Here is a 19,455-nt window from a genome sequence, read left to right as displayed (position 1 = left end):
GCAGCAATGCAGGGAGTCTGTGCGTAGTCGGGAAGCAGCAATGCAGAGAGTCTGTGCGTAGTCAGGAAGCAGCAATGCAGAGAGTCTGTGCGTAGTCAGGAAGCAGCAATGCAGGGAGTCTGTGCGTAGTCAGGAAGCAGCAATGCAGGGAGTCTGTGCGTAGTCGGGAAGCAGCAATACAGGGAGTCTGTGCGTAGTCGGGAAGCAGCAATGCATGGAGTCTGTGCGTAGTCGGGAAGCAGCAATGCAGGGAGTCTGTGCGTAGTCGGGAAGCAGCAATACAGGGAGTCTGTGCGTAGTCGGGAAGCAGCAATGCAGGGAGTCTGTGCGTAGTCGGGAAGCAGCAATGCAGGGAGTCTGTGCGTAGTCGGGAAGCAGCAATGCAGAGAGTCTGTGCGTAGTCAGGAAGCAGCAATGCAGGGAGTCTGTGCGTAGTCAGGAAGCAGCAATGCAGGGAGTCTGTGCGTAGTCGGGAAGCAGCAATACAGGGAGTCTGTGCGTAGTCGGGAAGCAGCAATGCATGGAGTCTGTGCGTAGTCAGGAAGCAGCAATGCATGGAGTCTGTGCGTAGTCAGGAAGCAGCAATGCATGGAGTCTGTGCGTAGTCGGGAAGCAGCAATGCAGGGAGTCTGTGCGTAGTCGGTAAGCAGCAATGCAGGGGGGTCTGTGCATAGTTGGGAAGCAACAATGTAGGGGGGCTGTGCGTAGTCGGGAAGCAGCAATGCAGGGGGGTCTGTGCGTAGTTGGGAAGCCTCAATGCAGGGGGGTCTGTGCGTAGTCGGGAAGCAGCAATGCAGGGGGGTCTGTGCGTAGTCAGGAAGCAGCAATGCAGGGGGGTCTGTGCGTAGTCGGGAAGCAGCAATGCAGGGGGTCTGTGCGTATTCGGGAAGCAGCAATGCAGGGGGCCCTGTGCGTAGTCGGGAAGCAGCAATGCAGGGGGACTGTGTATTGTATGGAAGCTGCAATGCAGGGATTCTGTGCGTAGTCTGGAAGCTGCAGTGCAGGGGGATTGTGCGTAGTCAGGAAGCATTAATGCAGGGGGACTGTGTGTTGTCGGGAAGCCACAATGCAGGGAGTCTGTGCGTAGTCGGGAAGCTGCAATGCAGTGGGATTGTGTGTAGTCAGGAAGCCGCAATGCAGGGGGACTGTACATAATTGGGAAGCCGCAATGCAGGGGGACTGTGCGTGGTTGGGAAGCCGCAATGCAGGGAGTCTGTGCGTAGTCTGGAAGCTGCAGTGCAGGGGGATTGTGCGTAGTCGGGAAGCAGTAATGCAGGGGGACTGTGCGTAGTTGGAAAGCAGTAATGCAGGGGGACTGTGCGTAGTCGGGAAGCAGTAATGCAGGGGGACTGTGCGTGGTTGGGAAGCCGCAATGCAGGGAGTCTGTGCGTAGTCTGGAAGCTGCAGTGCAGGGGGACTTTGCGTAGTCGGGAAGCAGTAATGCAGGGGGACTGTGCGTAGTTGGAAAGCAGTAATGCAGGGGGACTGTGCGTAGCCGGGGAGCAGTAATGCAGGGGGACTGTGCGTAGTCGGGAAGCAGGAGTGCAGGGGTTCTTTGCATAGTCTGGAAGCTGCAGTGCAGGGGGACTTTGCGTAGTCGGGAAGCAGTAATGCAGGGGGACTGTGTGTAGTCGGGAAGCAGTATTGCAGGGGGACTGTGCGTAGTCGGGAAGCAGTATTGCAGGGGGACTGTGCGTGGTCGGGAAGCAGTATTGCAGGGGGACTGTGCGTAGTCGGGAAGCAGTATTGCAGGGGGACTGTGCGTGGTCGGGAAGCAGTATTGCAGGGGGACTGTGCGTAGTCGGGAAGCAGTATTGCAGGGGGACTTTGCGTAGTCGGGAAGCAGTAATGCAGGGGGACTGTGCGTGGTTGGGAAGCAGTAATGGCGGGGGACTGTGCGTAGTTGGGAAGCAGCAGTGCAGGGGGGTCTGTGCGTAGTATGGCTGAATTAGGGAACCATCAAAAAAACTGTACATTTCCAGAAGGTGTAATGCCAGGGGCCTAATGCAGAGGTTGGCGCCAGTCCTGTCACTGCTGCACCTTTGTACCCACCACTTGCGTAAAAAGACACATTGGTCGTACATCTGTACTGGGCCAGGTGGAATGAAGTCACCGGGCCCAGTAATGCCATGTACAAGAAATCAGATGCTGGCTGGAACAGGCCCCGGAAGCAGTTGCAACATGCCTACGTTTGGTTCGACACCCCCTCCCCATTACCTCCCACAAAACGCTGATTACCTGTCAATCACTCTGCACCCAAATCCATCCTATGACCGCCATCTTTAATACATTGCGGCACGTGCGCAGTGCAACTTAGACGTGCATGCAGTGGAAAAATATCATCCAGCTAAATATCCGTAATAGTAAATATCTGTATTTCTCTGACGTCCTAGTGGATGCTGGGGACTCCGTCAGGACCATGGGGAATAGCGGCTCCGCAGGAGACAGGGCACAAAAGTAAAAGCTTTAGGATCAGGTGGTGTGCACTGGCTCCTCCCCCTATGACCCTCCTCCAAGCCTCAGTTAGATTTTTGTGCCCGGCCGAGAAGGGTGCAATCTAGGTGGCTCTCCTAAAGAGCTGCTTAGAGTAAAAGTTTTGTTAGGTTTTTTATTTTCAGTGAGTCCTGCTGGCAACAGGCTCACTGCATCGAGGGACTTAGGGGAGAGAAGTGAACTCACCTGCGTGCAGGATGGATTGGCTTCTTAGGCTACTGGACACCATTAGCTCCAGAGGGAGTCGGAACACAGGTCTCACCCTGGGGTTCGTCCCGGAGCCGCGCCTCCGACCCCCTTGCAGATGCCGAAAAGTGAAGAGGTCCAGAAACCGGCGGCAGAAGACTTTTCAGTCTTCATAAGGTAGCGCACAGCACTGCAGCTGTGCGCCATTGTTGTCAGCACACTTCATAGCAGCGGTCACTGAGGGTGCAGGGCGCTGGGGGGGGCGCCCTGGGCAGCAATGATAGTACCTTATTCTGGCTAAAAATACATCACATATAGCCCCTGGGGGCTATATGGATGTATTTAACCCCTGCCAGATCTCAGAAAAACGGGAGAAGAAGCCCGCCGAAAAGGGGGCGGGGCCTATTCTCCTCAGCACACAGCGCCATTTTCCCTCACAGAAATGCTGGTGGGAAGGCTCCCAGGCTCTCCCCTGCACTGCACTACAGAAACAGGGTTAAAACAGAGAGGGGGGGCACTTATTTGGCGATATGACTATATATATTAAAATGCTATAAGGGAAAAACACTTATATAAAGGTTGTCCCTGTATAATTATAGCGTTTTTGGTGTGTGCTGGCAAACTCTCCCTCTGTCTCCCCAAAGGGCTAGTGGGGTCCTGTCCTCTATCAGAGCATTCCCTGTGTGTGTGCTGTGTGTCGGTACGTGTGTGTCGACATGTATGAGGACGATGTTGGTGAGGAGGCGGAGCAATTGCCTGTAATGGTGATGTCACTCTCTAGGGAGTCGACACCGGAATGGATGGCTTATTTAAGGAATTACGTGATAATGTCAACACGCTGCAAGGTCGGTTGACGACATGAGACGGCCGGCAAACCAATTAGTACCTGTCCAGGCGTCTCAAATACCGTCAGGGGCGTTAAAACGTCCTTTTACCTCAGTCGGTCGACACAGACACGGACATTGACTCCAGTGTCGACGGTGAAGAAACAAACGTATTTTCCTTTAGGGCCACACGTTACTTGTTAAGGGCAATGAAGGAGGTGTTACATATTTCTGATACTACAAGTACCACAAAAAAGGGTATTATGTGGAGTGTGAAAAAACTACCTGTAGTTTTTCCTGAATCAGATAAATTAAATGAAGTGTGTGATGATGCGTGGGTTTCCCCCGATAGAAAATTATTGGCGGTATACCCTTTCCCGCCAGAAGTTAGGGCGCGTTGGGAAACACCCCTTAGGGTGGATAAGGCGCTCACACGCTTATCAAAACAAGTGGCGGTACCGTCTCCAGATAGGGCCGCCCTCAAGGAGCCAGCTGATAGGAGGCTGGAAAATATCCTAAAAAGTATATACACACATACTGGTGTTATACTGCGACCAGCGATCGCCTCAGCCTGGATGTGCAGCGCTGGGGTGGCTTGGTCGGATTCCCTGACTGAAAATATTGATACCCTTGACAGGGACAGTATTTTATTGACTATAGAGCATTTAAAGGATGCATTTCTATATATGCGAGATGCACAGAGGGATATTTGCACTCTGGCATCAAGAGTAAGTGCGATGTCCATATCTGCCAGAAGTTGTTTATGGACACGACAGTGGTCAGGTTATGCAGATTCAAAACGGCACATGGAAGTATTGCTGTATAAAGGAGAAAAAGACAACGTCTTTTCAGCCTCAGTCCTTTCGTCCCCATAAGGGCAAGCGGGCAAAAGGCCAGTCATATCTGCCATGGGATAGAGGAAAGGGAAGAAGACTGCAGCAGGCAGCCCATTCCCAGAAACAGAAGCCCTCCACCGCTTCTGCCAAGTCCTCAGCATGACGCTGGGGCCGTACAAGCGGACTCAGGTGCGGTGGGGGGGGTCGTCTCAAGAGTTTCAGCACGCAGTGGGCTCACTCGCAAGTGGACCCCTGGATCCTACAAGTAGTATCCCAGGGGTACAGATTGGAAATTCGAGACGTCTCCCCCTCGCAGGTTCCTGAAGTCTGCTTTACCAACGTCTCCCTCCGACAGGGAGGCAGTAGTGGAAACAATTCACAAGCTGTATTCCCAGCAGGTGATAATCAAAGTACCCCTCCTACAACAAGGAAAGGGGTATTATTCCACACTATATTGGGGTACTGAAGCCAGACGGCTCGGTGAGACCTATTCTAAATCTGAAATAGTTGAACACTTACATACAAAGGTTCAAATCAAGATGGAGTCACTCAGAGCAGTGATAGCGAACCAGGAAGAAGGGGACTATATGGTGTCCTGGGACATCAGGGATGCTTACCTCCATGTCCCAATTTGCCCTTCTCACCAAGGGTACCTCAGGTTCGTGGTACAGAACTGTCACTATCAGTTTCAGACGCTGCCGGTTGGATTGTCCACGGCACCCCGGGTCCTTACCAAGGTAATGGCCGAAATGATGATTCTTCTTCAAAGAAAATGGACGATCTCCTGATAGGGGCAAGGTCCAGAGAACAGTTGGAGGTCGGAGTAGCACTATCTCAAGTAGTTCTACGACAGCACGGGTGGATTCTAAATATTCCAAAACCGCAGCTGTTTCCGACGACACGTCTGCTGTTCCTAGGGATGATTCTGGACACAGTCCAGAAAAAGGTGTTTCTCCCGGAGAAGAAAGCCAGGGAGTTATCCGAGCTAGTCAGGAACCTCCTAAAACCAGGAAAAGTGTCAGTGCATCATTGCACAAGGGTCCTGGGAAAAATGGTGGCTTCTTACGAAGCGATTCCATTCGGTAGATTTCACGCAAGAACTTTTCAGTGGGATCTGCTGGAAAAATGGTCCGGATCGCATCTTCAGATGCATCAGCGGATAACCCTGTCTCCAAGGACAAGGGTGTTTCTTCTGCGGTGGCTGCAGAGTGCTCATCTACTAAAGGGCCGCAGACTCGGCATTCAGGACTGGGTCCTGGTGACCACGGATGCCAGCCTGAGAGGCTGGGGAGCAGTCACACAGGGAAAAAATTTCCAGGGAGTGTGATCAAGTCTGGAGACTTCTCTCCACATAAATATACTGGAGCTAAGGGCAATTTACAATGTTCTAAGCTTAGCAAGACCTCTGCTTCAAGGTCAGCCGGTATTGATCCAGTGGGACAACATCACGGCAGTCGCCCACGTAAACAGACAGGGCGGCACAAGAAGCAGGAGGGCAATGGCAGAAACTGCAAGGATTCTTCGCTGGGCGAAAAATCATGTGATAGCACTGTCAGCAGTGTTCATTCCGGGAGTGGACAACTGGGAAGCAGACTTCCTCAGCAGGCACGACCTCCACCCGGGAGAGTGGGGACTTCATCGGGAAGTATTCCACATGATTGTGAACCGTTGGGAAAGACCAAAGGTGGACATGATGGCGTCCCGCCTGAACAAAAAACTGGACAGGTATTGCGCCAGGTCAAGAGACCCTCAAGCAATATCTGTGGACGTTCTGGTAACACCGTGGGTGTACCAGTCGGTGTATGTGTTCCCTCCTCTGCTTCTCATAACCAAGGTACTGAGAATTACAAGACGTAGAGGAGTAAGAACTATACTCGTGGCTCCGGATTGGCCAAGAAGGACGTGGCACCCGGAACTTCAAGAAATGCTCACAGAGGACTCATGGCCTCTGCCGCTAAGAAGGGACTTGCTTCAGCAAGTACCAGGTCTGTTCCAAGACTTACCGCGGCTGCCTTTGACGGCATGGCGGTGGAACGCCAGATGCTAAGGGAAAAAGGCATTCCGGAAGAGGTCATTCCTACCCTGGTCAAAGCCAGGAAGGAGGTGACCGCAAAACATTATCACCACATGTGGCGAAAATATGTTGCGTGGTGTGAGGCCAGGAAGGCCCCACGAAGAAATTTCAACTCGGTCGATTCCTGCATTTCCTGCAAACAGGAGTGTCTATGGGCCTCAAATTGGGGTCCATTAAGGTTCAAATTTCGGCCCTGTCAATTTTCTTCCAGAAAGAATTGGCTTCAGTTCCTGAAGTCCAGAAGTTTGTCAAGGGAGTATTGCATATACAACCCCCTTTTTGTGCCTCCAGTGGCACTGTGGGATCTCAACGTAGTTCTGGGATTCCTCAAATCACATTTTAATTAAACCGCTCAAATCTGTGGATTTGAAATATCTCACATGAAAAGTGACCATGCTGTTGGCCCTGGCCTCGGCCAGGCGAGTGTCAGAATTGGCGGCTTTGTCTCACAAAAGCCATATCTGATTGTCCATTCGGACAGGGCAGAGCTGCGGACTCGTCCCCAGTTTCTTCCTAAGGTGGTGTCAGCGTTTCACCTGAACCAGCTTATTGTGGTACCTGCGGCTACTAGGGACTTGGAGGACTCCAAGTTGCTAGATGTTGTCAGGGCCCTGAAAATATAGGTTTCCAGGACGGCTGGAGTCAGGAAAACTGACTCGCTGTTATCCTGTATGCACCCAACAAACTGGGTGCTCTTGCGTCTAAGCAGACGATTGCTCGTTGGATTTGTAGCACATTTCAACTTGCACATTCTGTGGCAGGCCTGCCACAGCCTAAATCTGTCAAGGCCCATTCCACAAGGAAGGTGGGCTCATCCTGGGCGGCTGCCCGAGGGGTCTCGGCATTACAACTCTGCCGAGCAGCTACGTGGTCGGGGGAGAACACGTTTGTAAAATTCTACAAATTTGATACCCTGGCTAAAGAGGACCTGGAGTTCTCTCATTCGGTGCTGCAGAGTCATCCGCACTCTCCCGCCCGTTTAGGAGCTTTGGTATAATCCCCATGGTCCTGACGGAGTCCCCAGCATCCACTAGGACGTCAGAGAAAATAAGATTTTACTTACCGATAAATCTATTTCTCGTAGTCCGTAGTGGATGCTGGGCGCCCATCCCAAGTGCGGATAGTCTGCAATACTTGTACATAGTTATTGTTACAAAAATCGGGTTATTATTGTTGTGAGCCATCTTTTCAGAGGCTCCGCTGTTATCATGCTGTTAACTGGGTTCAGATCACAGGTTGTACAGTGTGATTGGTGTGGCTGGTATGAGTCTTACCCGGGATTCAAAATCCTTCCTTATTGTGTACGCTCGTCCGGGCACAGTATCCTAACTGAGGCTTGGAGGAGGGTCATAGGGGGAGGAGCCAGTGCACACCACCTGATCCTAAAGCTTTTACTTTTGTGCCCTGTCTCCTGCGGAGCCGCTATTCCCCATGGTCCTGACGGAGTCCCCAGCATCCACTACGGACTACGAGAAATAGATTTATCGGTAAGTAAAATCTTATTTTTGTTATTAGTATTTTATTACCAGTTGTTTATATAGCTCACACATATACCACAGCATGGCATATCCATGGTGGGAATCAAACCCATGACCTAAGTGCTTTGAGGCAGTAATGCTAACCATTACACCATCCGTGCTGCCCAAATATTGGGCCCACATCAGCCCACAAGGGTATGACTTTATTGCACTGGTATTATACATCCAAGCATGTCATTACCCTAAGGAGGACATCTACCTGGCCGAGCAGGAAACAACCTACAATAATACAATAATCTCATGATATTTAGTAAAATGTTCCTTATGCAGGAACGCTGAGCTCCTCGGTTGATTAGAATTGCTTCTTTTTTATTGTAGAGTCAAATAATGTTCAACAAGGACTGTGTGAGAAGCTTCTCCAGTGCGGAGCCAGAGAAGGAGCTGGGAGCCGTCCTCTGTAGCCTGGAGAAGCGGCTCGGCGAGCTGGCAGACATGGCTCTAGAGATCCCTTCCGCCCACCAGAAGACAACTCTGGAAGCCTTGCTCACCCACTACGTGCACTGCAGAGATGTTTTGACCGAATTAATAAAGAATAAAGTGTTAACTCCAGATGATTTTGAATGGACAAGGTAAGATTAATCAGACCATGGTCACATTGTAGTGTTAGTAGCCTTATTGGAATTGTTTATGAGTTATTTATGCAGATTGTGGTGCTTACTATGTTAGATGAGGATTCTGTAATGATCGGTCAAGTGGTAGTCCCAAAATATTACCCTGATGCGTTTTGTTGTGGGATAACTGATATCATCTGATGAAGTTGTGGGCTATCTCACAAAAAAATGTGTCATCATTCTGCTTTGGGACTACCACTAGACCAGTCTTTACAAAGTTCTCAGCTTAGTCATATAATTATTCATTTGTGTTGATTTTCTAAGAACTCAATCACTTCAAAAGTTCTTTTATACCATTTGATGTGATATTGGAGTTGATATCAGTTATTTGGCATAATATTCAATTAATATAGATTGGATTTTTCTCGGACGTATAGGTAACTGTAGTTAGCAACTGACTATTATTGGCCATTGTCTTCTTCCTAACAGCGCTTGTAGTCTGAGCGTAGTCAGGCGCTTGTAATCAGAGCGTAATACCGGGGCCTGGCGCTTGTAGTCTGAGTGTAATACCGGGGTCAGGCGCTTGTAGTCTGAGTGTAATACCGGGGTCAGGCGCTTGTAATCAGAGCGTAAAACCGGGGTCAGGCGCTTGTAGTCGGAGTGTAATGCCGGGGCCAGGCGCTTGTAGTCTGAGTGTAATACCGGGGGTCAGGCACTTGTAATCAGAGTGTAATACCGGGGTCAGGCGCTTGTAGTTGGAGTGTAATACCTGGGTCAGGCGCTTGTAGTTGGAGTGTAATACCGGGGTCAGGCGCTTGAAGTCGGAGTGTAATACCGGGGTCAGGCGCTTGTAATCAGAGTGTAATGTCAGGGTCAGGCGCTTGTAATCAGAGTGTAATACCAGGGTCAGGCGCTTGTAATCAGAGTGTAATACCGGGGTCAGGCGCTTGTAATCAGAGTGTAATACCGGGGTCAGGCGCTTGTAATCAGAGTGTAATACCAGGGTCAGGCGCTTGTAATCAGAGTGTAATACCGGGGTCAGGCGCTTGTAATCAGAGTGTAATACCGGGGTCAGGCGCTTGTAGTTGGAGTGTAATACCGGTGTCAGGCGCTTGTAATCAGAGTGTAATACCGGGGTCAGGCGCTTGTAATCAGAGTGTAATACCGGGGTCAGGCGCTTGTAATCAGAGTGTAATACCGGGGTCAGGCGCTTGTAATCAGAGTGTAATACCGGGGTCAGGCGCTTGTAATCAGAGTGTAATACCGGGGTCAGGCGCTTGTAATCAGAGTGTAATACCGGGGTCAGGCGCTTGTAATCAGAGTGTAATACCGGGGTCAGGCGCTTGTAGTTGGAGTGTAATACCGGGGTCAGGCGCTTGTAATCAGAGTGTAATACCGGGGTCAGGAGCTTGTAATCAGAGTGTAATACCGGGGTCAGGCGCTTGTAGTTGGAGTGTAATACCGGTGTCAGGCGCTTGTAATCAGAGTGTAATACCGGGGTCAGGCGCTTGTAATCAGAGTGTAATACCGGGGTCAGGCGCTTGTAATCAGAGTGTAATACCGGGGTCAGGCGCTTGTAGTTGGAGTGTAATACCGGGGTCAGGCGCTTGTAATCAGAGTGTAATACCGGGGTCAGACGCTTGTAATCAGAGTGTAATACCGGGGTCAGGCGCTTGTAATCAGAGTGTAATACCGGGGTCAGGCGCTTGTAATCAGAGTGTAATACCGGGGTCAGGCGCTTGTAATCAGAGTGTAATACCGGGGTCAGGCGCTTGTAATCAGAGTGTAATACCAGGGTCAGGCGCTTGTAGTTGGAGTGTAATACCGGGGTCAGGCGCTTGTAATCAGAGTGTAATACCGGGGTCAGGCACTTGTAATCAGAGTGTAATACCAGGGTCAGGCGCTTGTAGTTGGAGTGTAATACCTGTGTCAGGCGCTTGTAGTCTGAGTGTAATACCGGGGTCAGGCGCTTGTAGTCGGAGTGTAATATCGGGGTCAGGCGCTTGTAGTCTGAGTGTAATACCGGGGTCAGGCGCTTGTAGTCTGAGTGTAATACCGGGGTCAGGCGCTTGAAGTCGGAGTGTAATACCTGGGTCAGGCGCTTGTAGTCGGAGTGTAATATCGGGGTCAGGCGCTTGTAGTTGGAGTGTAATACCTTGGTCAGGCGCTTGAAGTCGGAGTGTAATACCGGGGTCAGGCGCTTGTAGTCAGAGTGTATTATCGGGGTCAGGCGCTTGTAATCAGAGTGTAATGCCAGGGTCAGGCGCTTGAAGTCGAAGTGTAATATCAGGGTCAGGCGCTTGTAGTCGAAGTGTAATACCGGGGTCAGGCGCTTGTAGTCGGAGTGTAATACCGGGGTCAGGCGCTTGTAGTCGGAGTGTAATACCGGGGTCAGGCGCTTGTAGTCGGAGTGTAATACCGGGGTCAGGCACTTGTAGTCGGAGTGTAATACCTGGGTCAGGCGCTTGTAGTCGGAGTGTAATACCGGGGTCAGGCGCTTGTAGTTGGAGTGTAATACCGGGGTCAGGCGCTTGTAGTCGGAGTGTTATACCGGGGTCAGGCGCTTGTAGTCAGAGTGTAATACCGGGGTCAGGCGCTTTTAGTCGGTATGTAATACCAGGGTCAGGCGCTTGTAGTCAGAGTGTAATACAGGGTCAGGCGCTTGTAGTCAGAGTGTAATACCGGGGTCAGGCACTTGTAGTCGGAGTGTAATACCTGGGTCAGGCGCTTGTAGTCGGAGTGTAATACCTGGGTCAGGCACTTGTAGTCAGAGTGTAATACCTGGGTCAGGCGCTTGTAGTCGGAGTGTAATACCGGGGTCAGGCGCTTGTAGTCGGAGTGTAATACCAGGGATAGGCGCTTGTAGTCAGAGTGTAATACAGGGTCAGGCGCTTGTAGTCGGACTGTAATACCGGGGTCAGGCGCTTGTAGTCGGAGTGTAATACCTGGGTCAGGCGCTTGTAGTCGGAGTGTAATACCGGGGTCAGGCGCTTTTAGTCGGTGTGTAATACCGGGGTCAGGCGCTTTTAGTCGGAGTGTAATACCGGGGTCAGGCGCTTGTAGTCAGAGTGTAATACAGGGTCAGGCGCTTGTAGTTGGAGTGTAATACCTGGGTCAGGCGCTTGTAGTCGGAGTGTTATACCAGGGTCAGGCGCTTGTAGTCAGAGTGTAATACAGGGTCAGGCGCTTGTAGTCGGAGTGTAATACCGGGGTCAGGCGCTTGTAGTCGGAGTGTAATATCGGGGTCAGGCGCTTGTAGTCGGAGTGTAATACCGGGGTCAGGCGCTTGTAGTCGGAGTGTAATATCAGGGTCAGGCGCTTGTAGTCGGAGTGTAATACCGGGGTCAGGCGCTTGAAGTCGAAGTGTAATATCAGGGTCAGGCGCTTGTAGTCGAAGTGTAATACCGGGGTCAGGCGCTTGTAGTCGGAGTGTAATACCGGGGTCAGGCGCTTGTAGTCGGAGTGTTATACCGGGGTCAGGCACTTGTAGTCGGAGTGTAATACCTGGGTCAGGTGCTTGTAGTCGGAGTGTAATACCGGGGTCAGGTGCTTGTAGTTGGAGTGTAATACCGGGGTCAGGCGCTTGTAGTCGGAGTGTTATACCGGGGTCAGGCGCTTGTAGTCAGAGTGTAATACCGGGGTCAGGCGCTTTTAGTCGGTATGTAATACCGGGGTCAGGCGCTTGTAGTCAGAGTGTAATACCGGGGTCAGGCGCTTGTAGTCGGAGTGTAATACCTGGGTCAGGCGCTTGTAGTCGGAGTGTAATACCGGGGTCAGGCGCTTGTAGTCAGAGTGTAATACCGGGGTCAGGCACTTGTAGTCGGAGTGTAATACCTGGGTCAGGCGCTTGTAGTCGGAGTGTTATACCAGGGTCAGGCGCTTGTAGTCAGAGTGTAATACAGGGTCAGGCGCTTGTAGTCGGAGTGTAATACCGGGGTCAGGCGCTTGTAGTCGGAGTGTAATACCGGGATCAGGCGCTTGTAGTCGGAGTGTAATACCAGGGTCAGGCGCTTTTAGTCGGTGTGTAATACCGGTGTCAGGCGCTTGTAGTTGGAGTGTAATACCGGGGTCAGGCGCTTGTAGTTGTAGTGTAATACCGGGGTCAGGCGCTTGTAGTCTGAGTGTAATACCGGGGTCAGGCGCTTGTAGTCTGAGTGTAATACCGGGGTCAGGCGCTTGTAGTCTGAGTGTAATACCGGGGTCAGGCGCTTGTAGTCTGAGTGTAATACCGGGGTCAGGCGCTTGTAGTCTGAGTGTAATACCGGGGTCAGGCGCTTGTAGTTGTAGTGTAATACCGGGGTCAGGCGCTTGTAGTCTGAGTGTAATACCGGGGTCAGGCGCTTGTAGTCTGAGTGTAATACCGGGGTCAGGCGCTTGTAGTCTGAGTGTAATACCGGGGTCAGGCGCTTGTAGTCGGAGTGTAATACCGGGGTCAGTCGCTTGTAGTCGGAGTGTAATACCGGGGTCAGGCGCTTGTAGTCGGAGTGTAATACCGGGGTCAGGCGCTTGTAGTTGGAGTGTAATACCGGGGTCAGGCGCTTGTAGTTGGAGTGTAATACCGGGGTCAGGCGCTTGTAGTTGGAGTGTAATACCGGGGTCAGGCGCTTGTAGTCAGAGTGTAATACCGGGGTCAGGCGCTTGTAGTTAGTATGTATTTCACACAAGCTGACTGTACATGATATAAGGCGCAGATTTCAGCTCCAGTCTGATCCCCACACTGCTATTAGGAATATGCAATGAGCCATTTCCATCTAGTACTAAGCATTAGGCCTTTAGTTCTAGAGACACATCTTCCAGATTTATTACTTAGCCTAATGCATTCCATATTTACACTAACGATACGCTACGTTCCGTATAAAGAAGATGTGCCCCACAGTTGTTTGTAATGGAGATAAAAGTGTATAAGTGGGTGCTATGGGCATCAATCAGCCAACATGATGTTACATATAATGAGATAAATGAGTCAAATATAACAAACCATGGTGATTATAACTCATTAGTGTAACGTACAAGTTGTCATCTTCTCAGCAAGTGCAACATATATAAATTCATCACACAGATCACTGATGGGCAGTCATTGTGTCAGCATTCTGTCGCACACACATCTGATGCTCCGGTTTATGGTGTGGGCTGTGTGCATCTAGATACAGTTGTGCTCCGTACTAATTGCTCTCGGAATGTGGGAGTCTGTCTGCATCGCCCGTCACTCCGCTGTCAGTAGGAGAACTGCTGCACGGGTAATAGGGCCTGATTCAGATCTGGTTGGAGGAGCTATCGCTGCTGCTTAAATGGAAACAGTAGTGATGTACTATGGTAATGCAGCAGGAGGCGTCTGATATAGGTAGATGCCTCCGTGCTGCGTAAAGGAATCACTTGCGACACCATTGGCCGACTGTGTGACCAGGGAGTTGTGCAAGCCGGACAACGCAGTTCCTGGACCCAGCACTCCCCCAAAACGTAGGTGACGCCTCTGCTTTGGGAAACGGCATCCGTCGCCGCCCCCTTCCCTACCCTAAGTGACTGCAGACTGTCAGGGGCCCCTAAGTCCAGGGAGGGCCACAACACAGACATTGCTCCCATGTTTTAATACTTACCTTTCCGGAGTCCCGCGTCGGGCGTTTCAGCCACAGCAAAAATCACTACCAAAATGGCCGCCGCACAAGCACAGTAGTAATTAGCCTCTGAAACGTGGCGCCCGCACAGTGCACTCCGGCACAATGTCAGAACCTACTGCTCCGTGGAGATGAGGGGGCACACCCATAGTCTGCACACCTCTGTTATAATGCCCCCCGCTTTTATGGGTGGGTTATGTAACCTGTGGAACGTATTTATGAAAATGGCTGCACCAACCCTGCCTTCAGCTCATTGTGCCCATGGGGTTCACTACAGATGGATCCACGCTCATTCACTGCGGCTCCATCGCAATCGTGCGCTCCTGGCATGACTAGGTGATCAGCGTGGCTTCATCTGTATGTTCAGACTGTTTTAGTTTGTTTTGTTTGTGCTGTAATACTAAGGGCGGTATCCAATTAGAACCGATCCATTTTCGATGGTCATTATCGCGATATTGAATTAGTGACTGTTTTCGAAAACGGAACTGCGATCGCGTGATAACACATGGGAACGGGAATAAGTCTGAGGCACCCAAAGCAAAGTCCACGAATTTAGCAAATCCACGATGTGCCCCAGCCCCCAGGTGTCATAGATATTCACGAGAAAAATTTATCAAGAAGATAAAGGATCGGGCGCTAAAATGAGCTGTTTAACTAAGCTGCTGCTAAATATTCGGGATAGTCACACCCAAATTACATTACCAACCAAAACAAAACAATATAGCAGCGCTAATACAAGAATTAAAAAATAGAAGGATTGAGTACCAATTGGTATAATTTAATAAACCATAAAACACGCTCCTCTAACATAAGCATATATACACATAAAATCAGATATTGATAAAAAAGATGGGGTCACAATGTGTGTGCCTTCTCTGTGTGATCCGTTCCTGTTTAGTATAGACCGGGTGATCAGCAAATGTGAAATTTGTCATGGACCGACAGCACAGTCCTACAGAGTTATTTACCACTTTAAGCCGCTGGAGGTATAATTCCCTTGAAGTTGACTCTTTGCAAAAGTCCGTAATTGTGGGTCCTCACTGCATCGCGGTATCCTCTGCAGATAAAGGGGATCAGTGGAATAGTGACCCCAAAAGCCTCCTTCCTGACGCGTTTCGCTGCAGGTCATTTGATAAAGCTGCAGGACCTGCAGCGAAACGCGTCAGAAGGAGGCTTTTGGGGTCACTATTCTTCTGAACTACTACTGCCCAAGTGTGCTCCAAACCAGGACCGGATCTTGCTGTCAGCAAAAACCACTGTGGTGATTATTAAGAACAGAGCTACCACTGACCCCGTTATCTGCAGAGGATACCGCGATGCAGTGAGGACCCACAATTACGGACTTTTGCAAAGAGTCAACTTCAAGGGAATTATACCTCCAGCGGCTTAAAGTGGTAAATAACTCTGTAGGACTGTGCTGTCGGTCCATGACAAATTTCACATTTGCTGATCACCCGGTCTATACTAAACAGGAACGGATCACACAGAGAAGACACACACATTGTGACCCCATCTTTTTTAGCAATATCTGATTTTATGTGTATATATGCTTATGTTAGAGGAGCGTGTTTTATGGTTTATTAAATTATACCAATTGGTACTCAATCCTTCTATGTTTTAATTCTTGTATTAGCGCTGCTATATTGTTTTGTCTTGGTTGGTCATATATATTCCCAGCTGTGTGCCCCAGCCTCCAGGTGTGGTATATATATTTTCATGTATTGGGGATAGACCGCACTGGAGAGTATTAGCATATATAATATAGATAGTATCTAAACATCCTAGTGATATTTGGTGGACCCCCTTCTTTAAAAGTAAAGCATTCATAACCTTGAACCAGAAATAACGACACGGAGACTTGAATTTTGGCAGAAAATTGCTAGCTATTTATTTGTCCCTATCCATTAGCAAACCTGTAATAGAGAAATTAATTAATATGCCGATCCAGCCGGCATATGGTGGCGGCCCAAAAGAACGGCTCAATTAACCTAAATTAACCTTAAATAACTAACCATCTAAATTTACTAAAACTTATCACAAACCGGTAATAGGTGACAACTCAACCCCCACAGTGACTACCCACCGCTCCTGGGTGCCCTGCCGCTGCCTTCCCGGACGGGTGGTCAAGCGGCCATAAGTCGATAGAGGTGAGTGCACCTAAACCACACCAAACTGTAAAACACTACAGTTTTCCATACAAATACAAAACTGCCGTTCTTTTCCGCCAATAAATAGCCAACGATAAACCAGCCAACAACTTAACGCCAAAGCACCACGTGCCAGAATTTCTTACCACTGGGGCGGGAGGGTGGGAAAGCAAATCACCACCAAGAGTTCTAAGATGGCCTCACCTTCCCTATATATATCAAACCCTCCCCCTAAAAAGGCTGTACTTTCCTAAAAGCTAGGTCCACCCCTCACCAGATGTTTAACTCTTTCCTTTCCTATGCAGTCAATTCTCTCTCCTTAACCAAAATGTGATAAATGAAAAAAGAAAACCAATGTTTTCTAATAATCTTCAATTTGGTGGTGCACCCTGAGTCAGTTATAAAGCATACCACAAAATAAAATTATTTTGTGGTATATATATATTCCCAGCTGTATGCCCCAGCCTCCAGGTGTGGTATATATATTCCCAGCTGTGTGCCCCAGCGTCCAGGTGTGGTATATATATTCCCAGCTGTGTACCCCAGCCTCCAGGTGTGGTATATATATTCCCAGCTGTGTACCCCAGCCCCCAGGTGTGGTATATATATTCCCAGCTGTGTGCCCCAGCCCCCAGGTGTGGTATATATATTCCCAGCTGTGTGCCCCAGCCTCCAGGTGTGGTATATATATTCCCAGCTGTGTGCCCCAGCATCCAGGTGTGGTATATATATTCCCAGCTGTGTGCCCCAGCGTCCAGGTGTGGTATATATATTCCCAGCTGTGTACCCCAGCGTCCAGGTGTGGTATATATATTCCCAGCTGTGTACCCCAGCCCCCAGGTGTGGTATATATATTCCCAGCTGTGTGCCCCAGCCCCCAGGTGTGGTATATATATTCCCAGCTGTGTGCCCCAGCCTCCAGGTGTGGTATATATATTCCCAGCTGTGTGCCCCAGCGTCCAGGTGTGGTATATATATTCCCAGCTGTGTGCCCCAGCGTCCAGGTGTGGTATATATATTCCCAGCTGTGTACCCCAGCCTCCAGGTGTGGTATATATATTCCCAGCTGTGTGCCCCAGCGTCCAGGTGTGGTATATATAGTCCAAGCTTTACCTGATGTAGAGCATTTCCGAATCCTTGATAATTCTGCATCATAAAATGATAACTATTCAGAGTGTTGCCGGGGAGATAATTACTACCACTGGGTGCTATTAAAAATGTAAAGTACAGGTAAAATGTCTTGTGCTTTAGTTCAAAAATAATGTAAAGGTTTCCTTACAGTATATCTGGAAGTGTTCTCAGACTATTAGAGATTTTCCTTTGTTTGAGCACAATTACCTTTAAAATATTATGATTATTTCTCTGACGTCCTAGTGGATGCTGGGAACTCCGAAAGGACCATGGGGAATAGCGGGCTCCGAAGGAGGCTGGGCACTCTAAGAAAGAATTATGACTACCTGGTGTGCACTGGCTCCTCCCACTATGACCCTCCTCCAAGCCTCAGTTAGATTTTGTGCCCGGCCGAGGTTGGATGCACACTAGGGGCTCTCCTGAGCCTTTAGAAAGAAAGTATAGAATTAGGTTTTTTATTTTCAGTGAGACCTGCTGGCAACAGGCTCACTGCAGCGAGGGACTAAGGGGAGAAGAAGCGAACCTGCCTGCTTGCAGCCAGCTTGGGCTTCTTAGGCTACTGGACACCATTAGCTCCAGAGGGATCGACCGCAGGCCCAGCCTTGGTGTTCGGTCCCGGAGCCGCGCCGCCGTCCCCCTTACAGAGCCAGAAGCAAGAAGAGGTCCGGAAAATCGGCGGCAGAAGACATCAGTCTTCACCAAGGTAGCGCACAGCACTGCAGCTGTGCGCCATTGCTCCTCATACACACTTCACACTCCGGTCACTGAGGGTGCAGGGCGCTGGGGGGGGGGGCGCCCTGAGAAGCAATAAAAACACCTTGGCTGGCAAAAATACCACAATATATAGCCCCAGAGGCTATATATGTGGAAAATACCCCTGCCAGAATGTAGGAAAAAGCGGGAGAATAGTCCGCAGAAAAGGGGCGGAGCTATCTCCCTCAGCACACTGGCGCCATTTTTCCCTCACAGCTCCGCTGGAAGGAAGCTCCCTGGCTCTCCCCTGCAGTCTACAACTACAGTAAGGGTAAAAAAAGAGAGGGGGGGGCACAAAATTTAGGCGCAATATATATATTATAGATAAAAGCAGCTATAGGGGACATAACTCAGTTAGTCCCTGCATTATATAGCGCTCTGGTGTGTGCTGGCATACTCTCACTCTGTCCCCCCAAAGGGCTTTTGTGGGTCCTGTCCTCTGTTAGAGCATTCCCTGTGTGTGTGCGGTGTGTCGGTACGGCTGTGTCGACATGTTTGATGAGGATAATGATGTGGAGGCGGAGCAGAGGCCTTTAGAAGGGATGTCACCCCCTGCGGGGCAGACACCTGAGTGGATGAGCTTATGGAAAGAGATGAGTGCACGTATAGACTCCTTACATAAGAAATTTGACGACATGCCAAATGTGGGACAGCCGACTTCTCAGCTCGTGCCTGTCCAGGTGTCGCAAAGGTCATCAGGGGCTCTAAAACGCCCGCTACCTCAAATTGCAGACGCAGATGTTGACACGGATACTGACACCAGTGTCGACGACGATGAGTCTAATCTAATGCCCACTAAGGCCATTCACTGCATGATTGAGGCAATGAAAGAGGTGTTACACATTTCTGATATAAATCCAGGTACCACTAAAAAGGGTATTATGTTTGGGGAGAAAAAACTACCCGTAGTTTTTCCCCCATCGGATGAATTAAATGAAGTGTGTGAGGAAGCGTGGGCTTCCCCTGATAAAAAATTGGTAATTCCTAAGAGGGTACTAATGGCGTTCCCTTTCCCGCCAGAGGATAGGTCACGTTGGGAAACACCTCCTAGGGTGGATAAAGCGCTCACACGTTTGTCTAAAAAGGTGGCACTACCGTCTCCGGATACGGCCGCCCTTAAGGAACCTGCTGATAGAAAGCAGGAGGCGATCCTGAAGTCTGTATACACACACTCAGGCATTATACTTAGACCAGCTATTGCGTCAGCATGGATGTGCAGTGCTGCCGCTGCGTGGTCAGATAACCTGTCAGAAAATACGATTCTGCTAACCATAGACCATATCAAAGACTCAGTCTTATATATGAGAGAT

At 49.9% G+C, this 19,455-nt stretch overlaps 1 protein-coding gene across 7 annotated transcripts in view; it reads left to right on the top strand.

Moving 5' to 3' along the window:
• The window catches only part of DNAH14 (dynein axonemal heavy chain 14), a 427,754-nt gene that overhangs the window by 155,116 nt on the left and 253,183 nt on the right, over positions 1-19,455 (top strand). For all 7 annotated transcript variants that reach the window (XM_063919003.1, XM_063919002.1, XM_063918999.1 and 4 more), the window contains exon 28: positions 8,270-8,520. In XM_063919003.1, the coding sequence (XP_063775073.1) occupies positions 8,270-8,520 (251 nt within the window). The remainder of the gene's footprint in view (positions 1-8,269; positions 8,521-19,455) is intronic.

Source organism: Pseudophryne corroboree, chromosome 4 (genome assembly GCF_028390025.1).
Source record: "Pseudophryne corroboree isolate aPseCor3 chromosome 4, aPseCor3.hap2, whole genome shotgun sequence".
In the NCBI taxonomy this organism is placed as follows: domain Eukaryota; kingdom Metazoa; phylum Chordata; class Amphibia; order Anura; family Myobatrachidae; genus Pseudophryne; species Pseudophryne corroboree.
The sequence above is the reverse complement of the archived record's forward strand: the minus strand, read 5'-3'. Positions and strand labels throughout refer to the sequence as shown.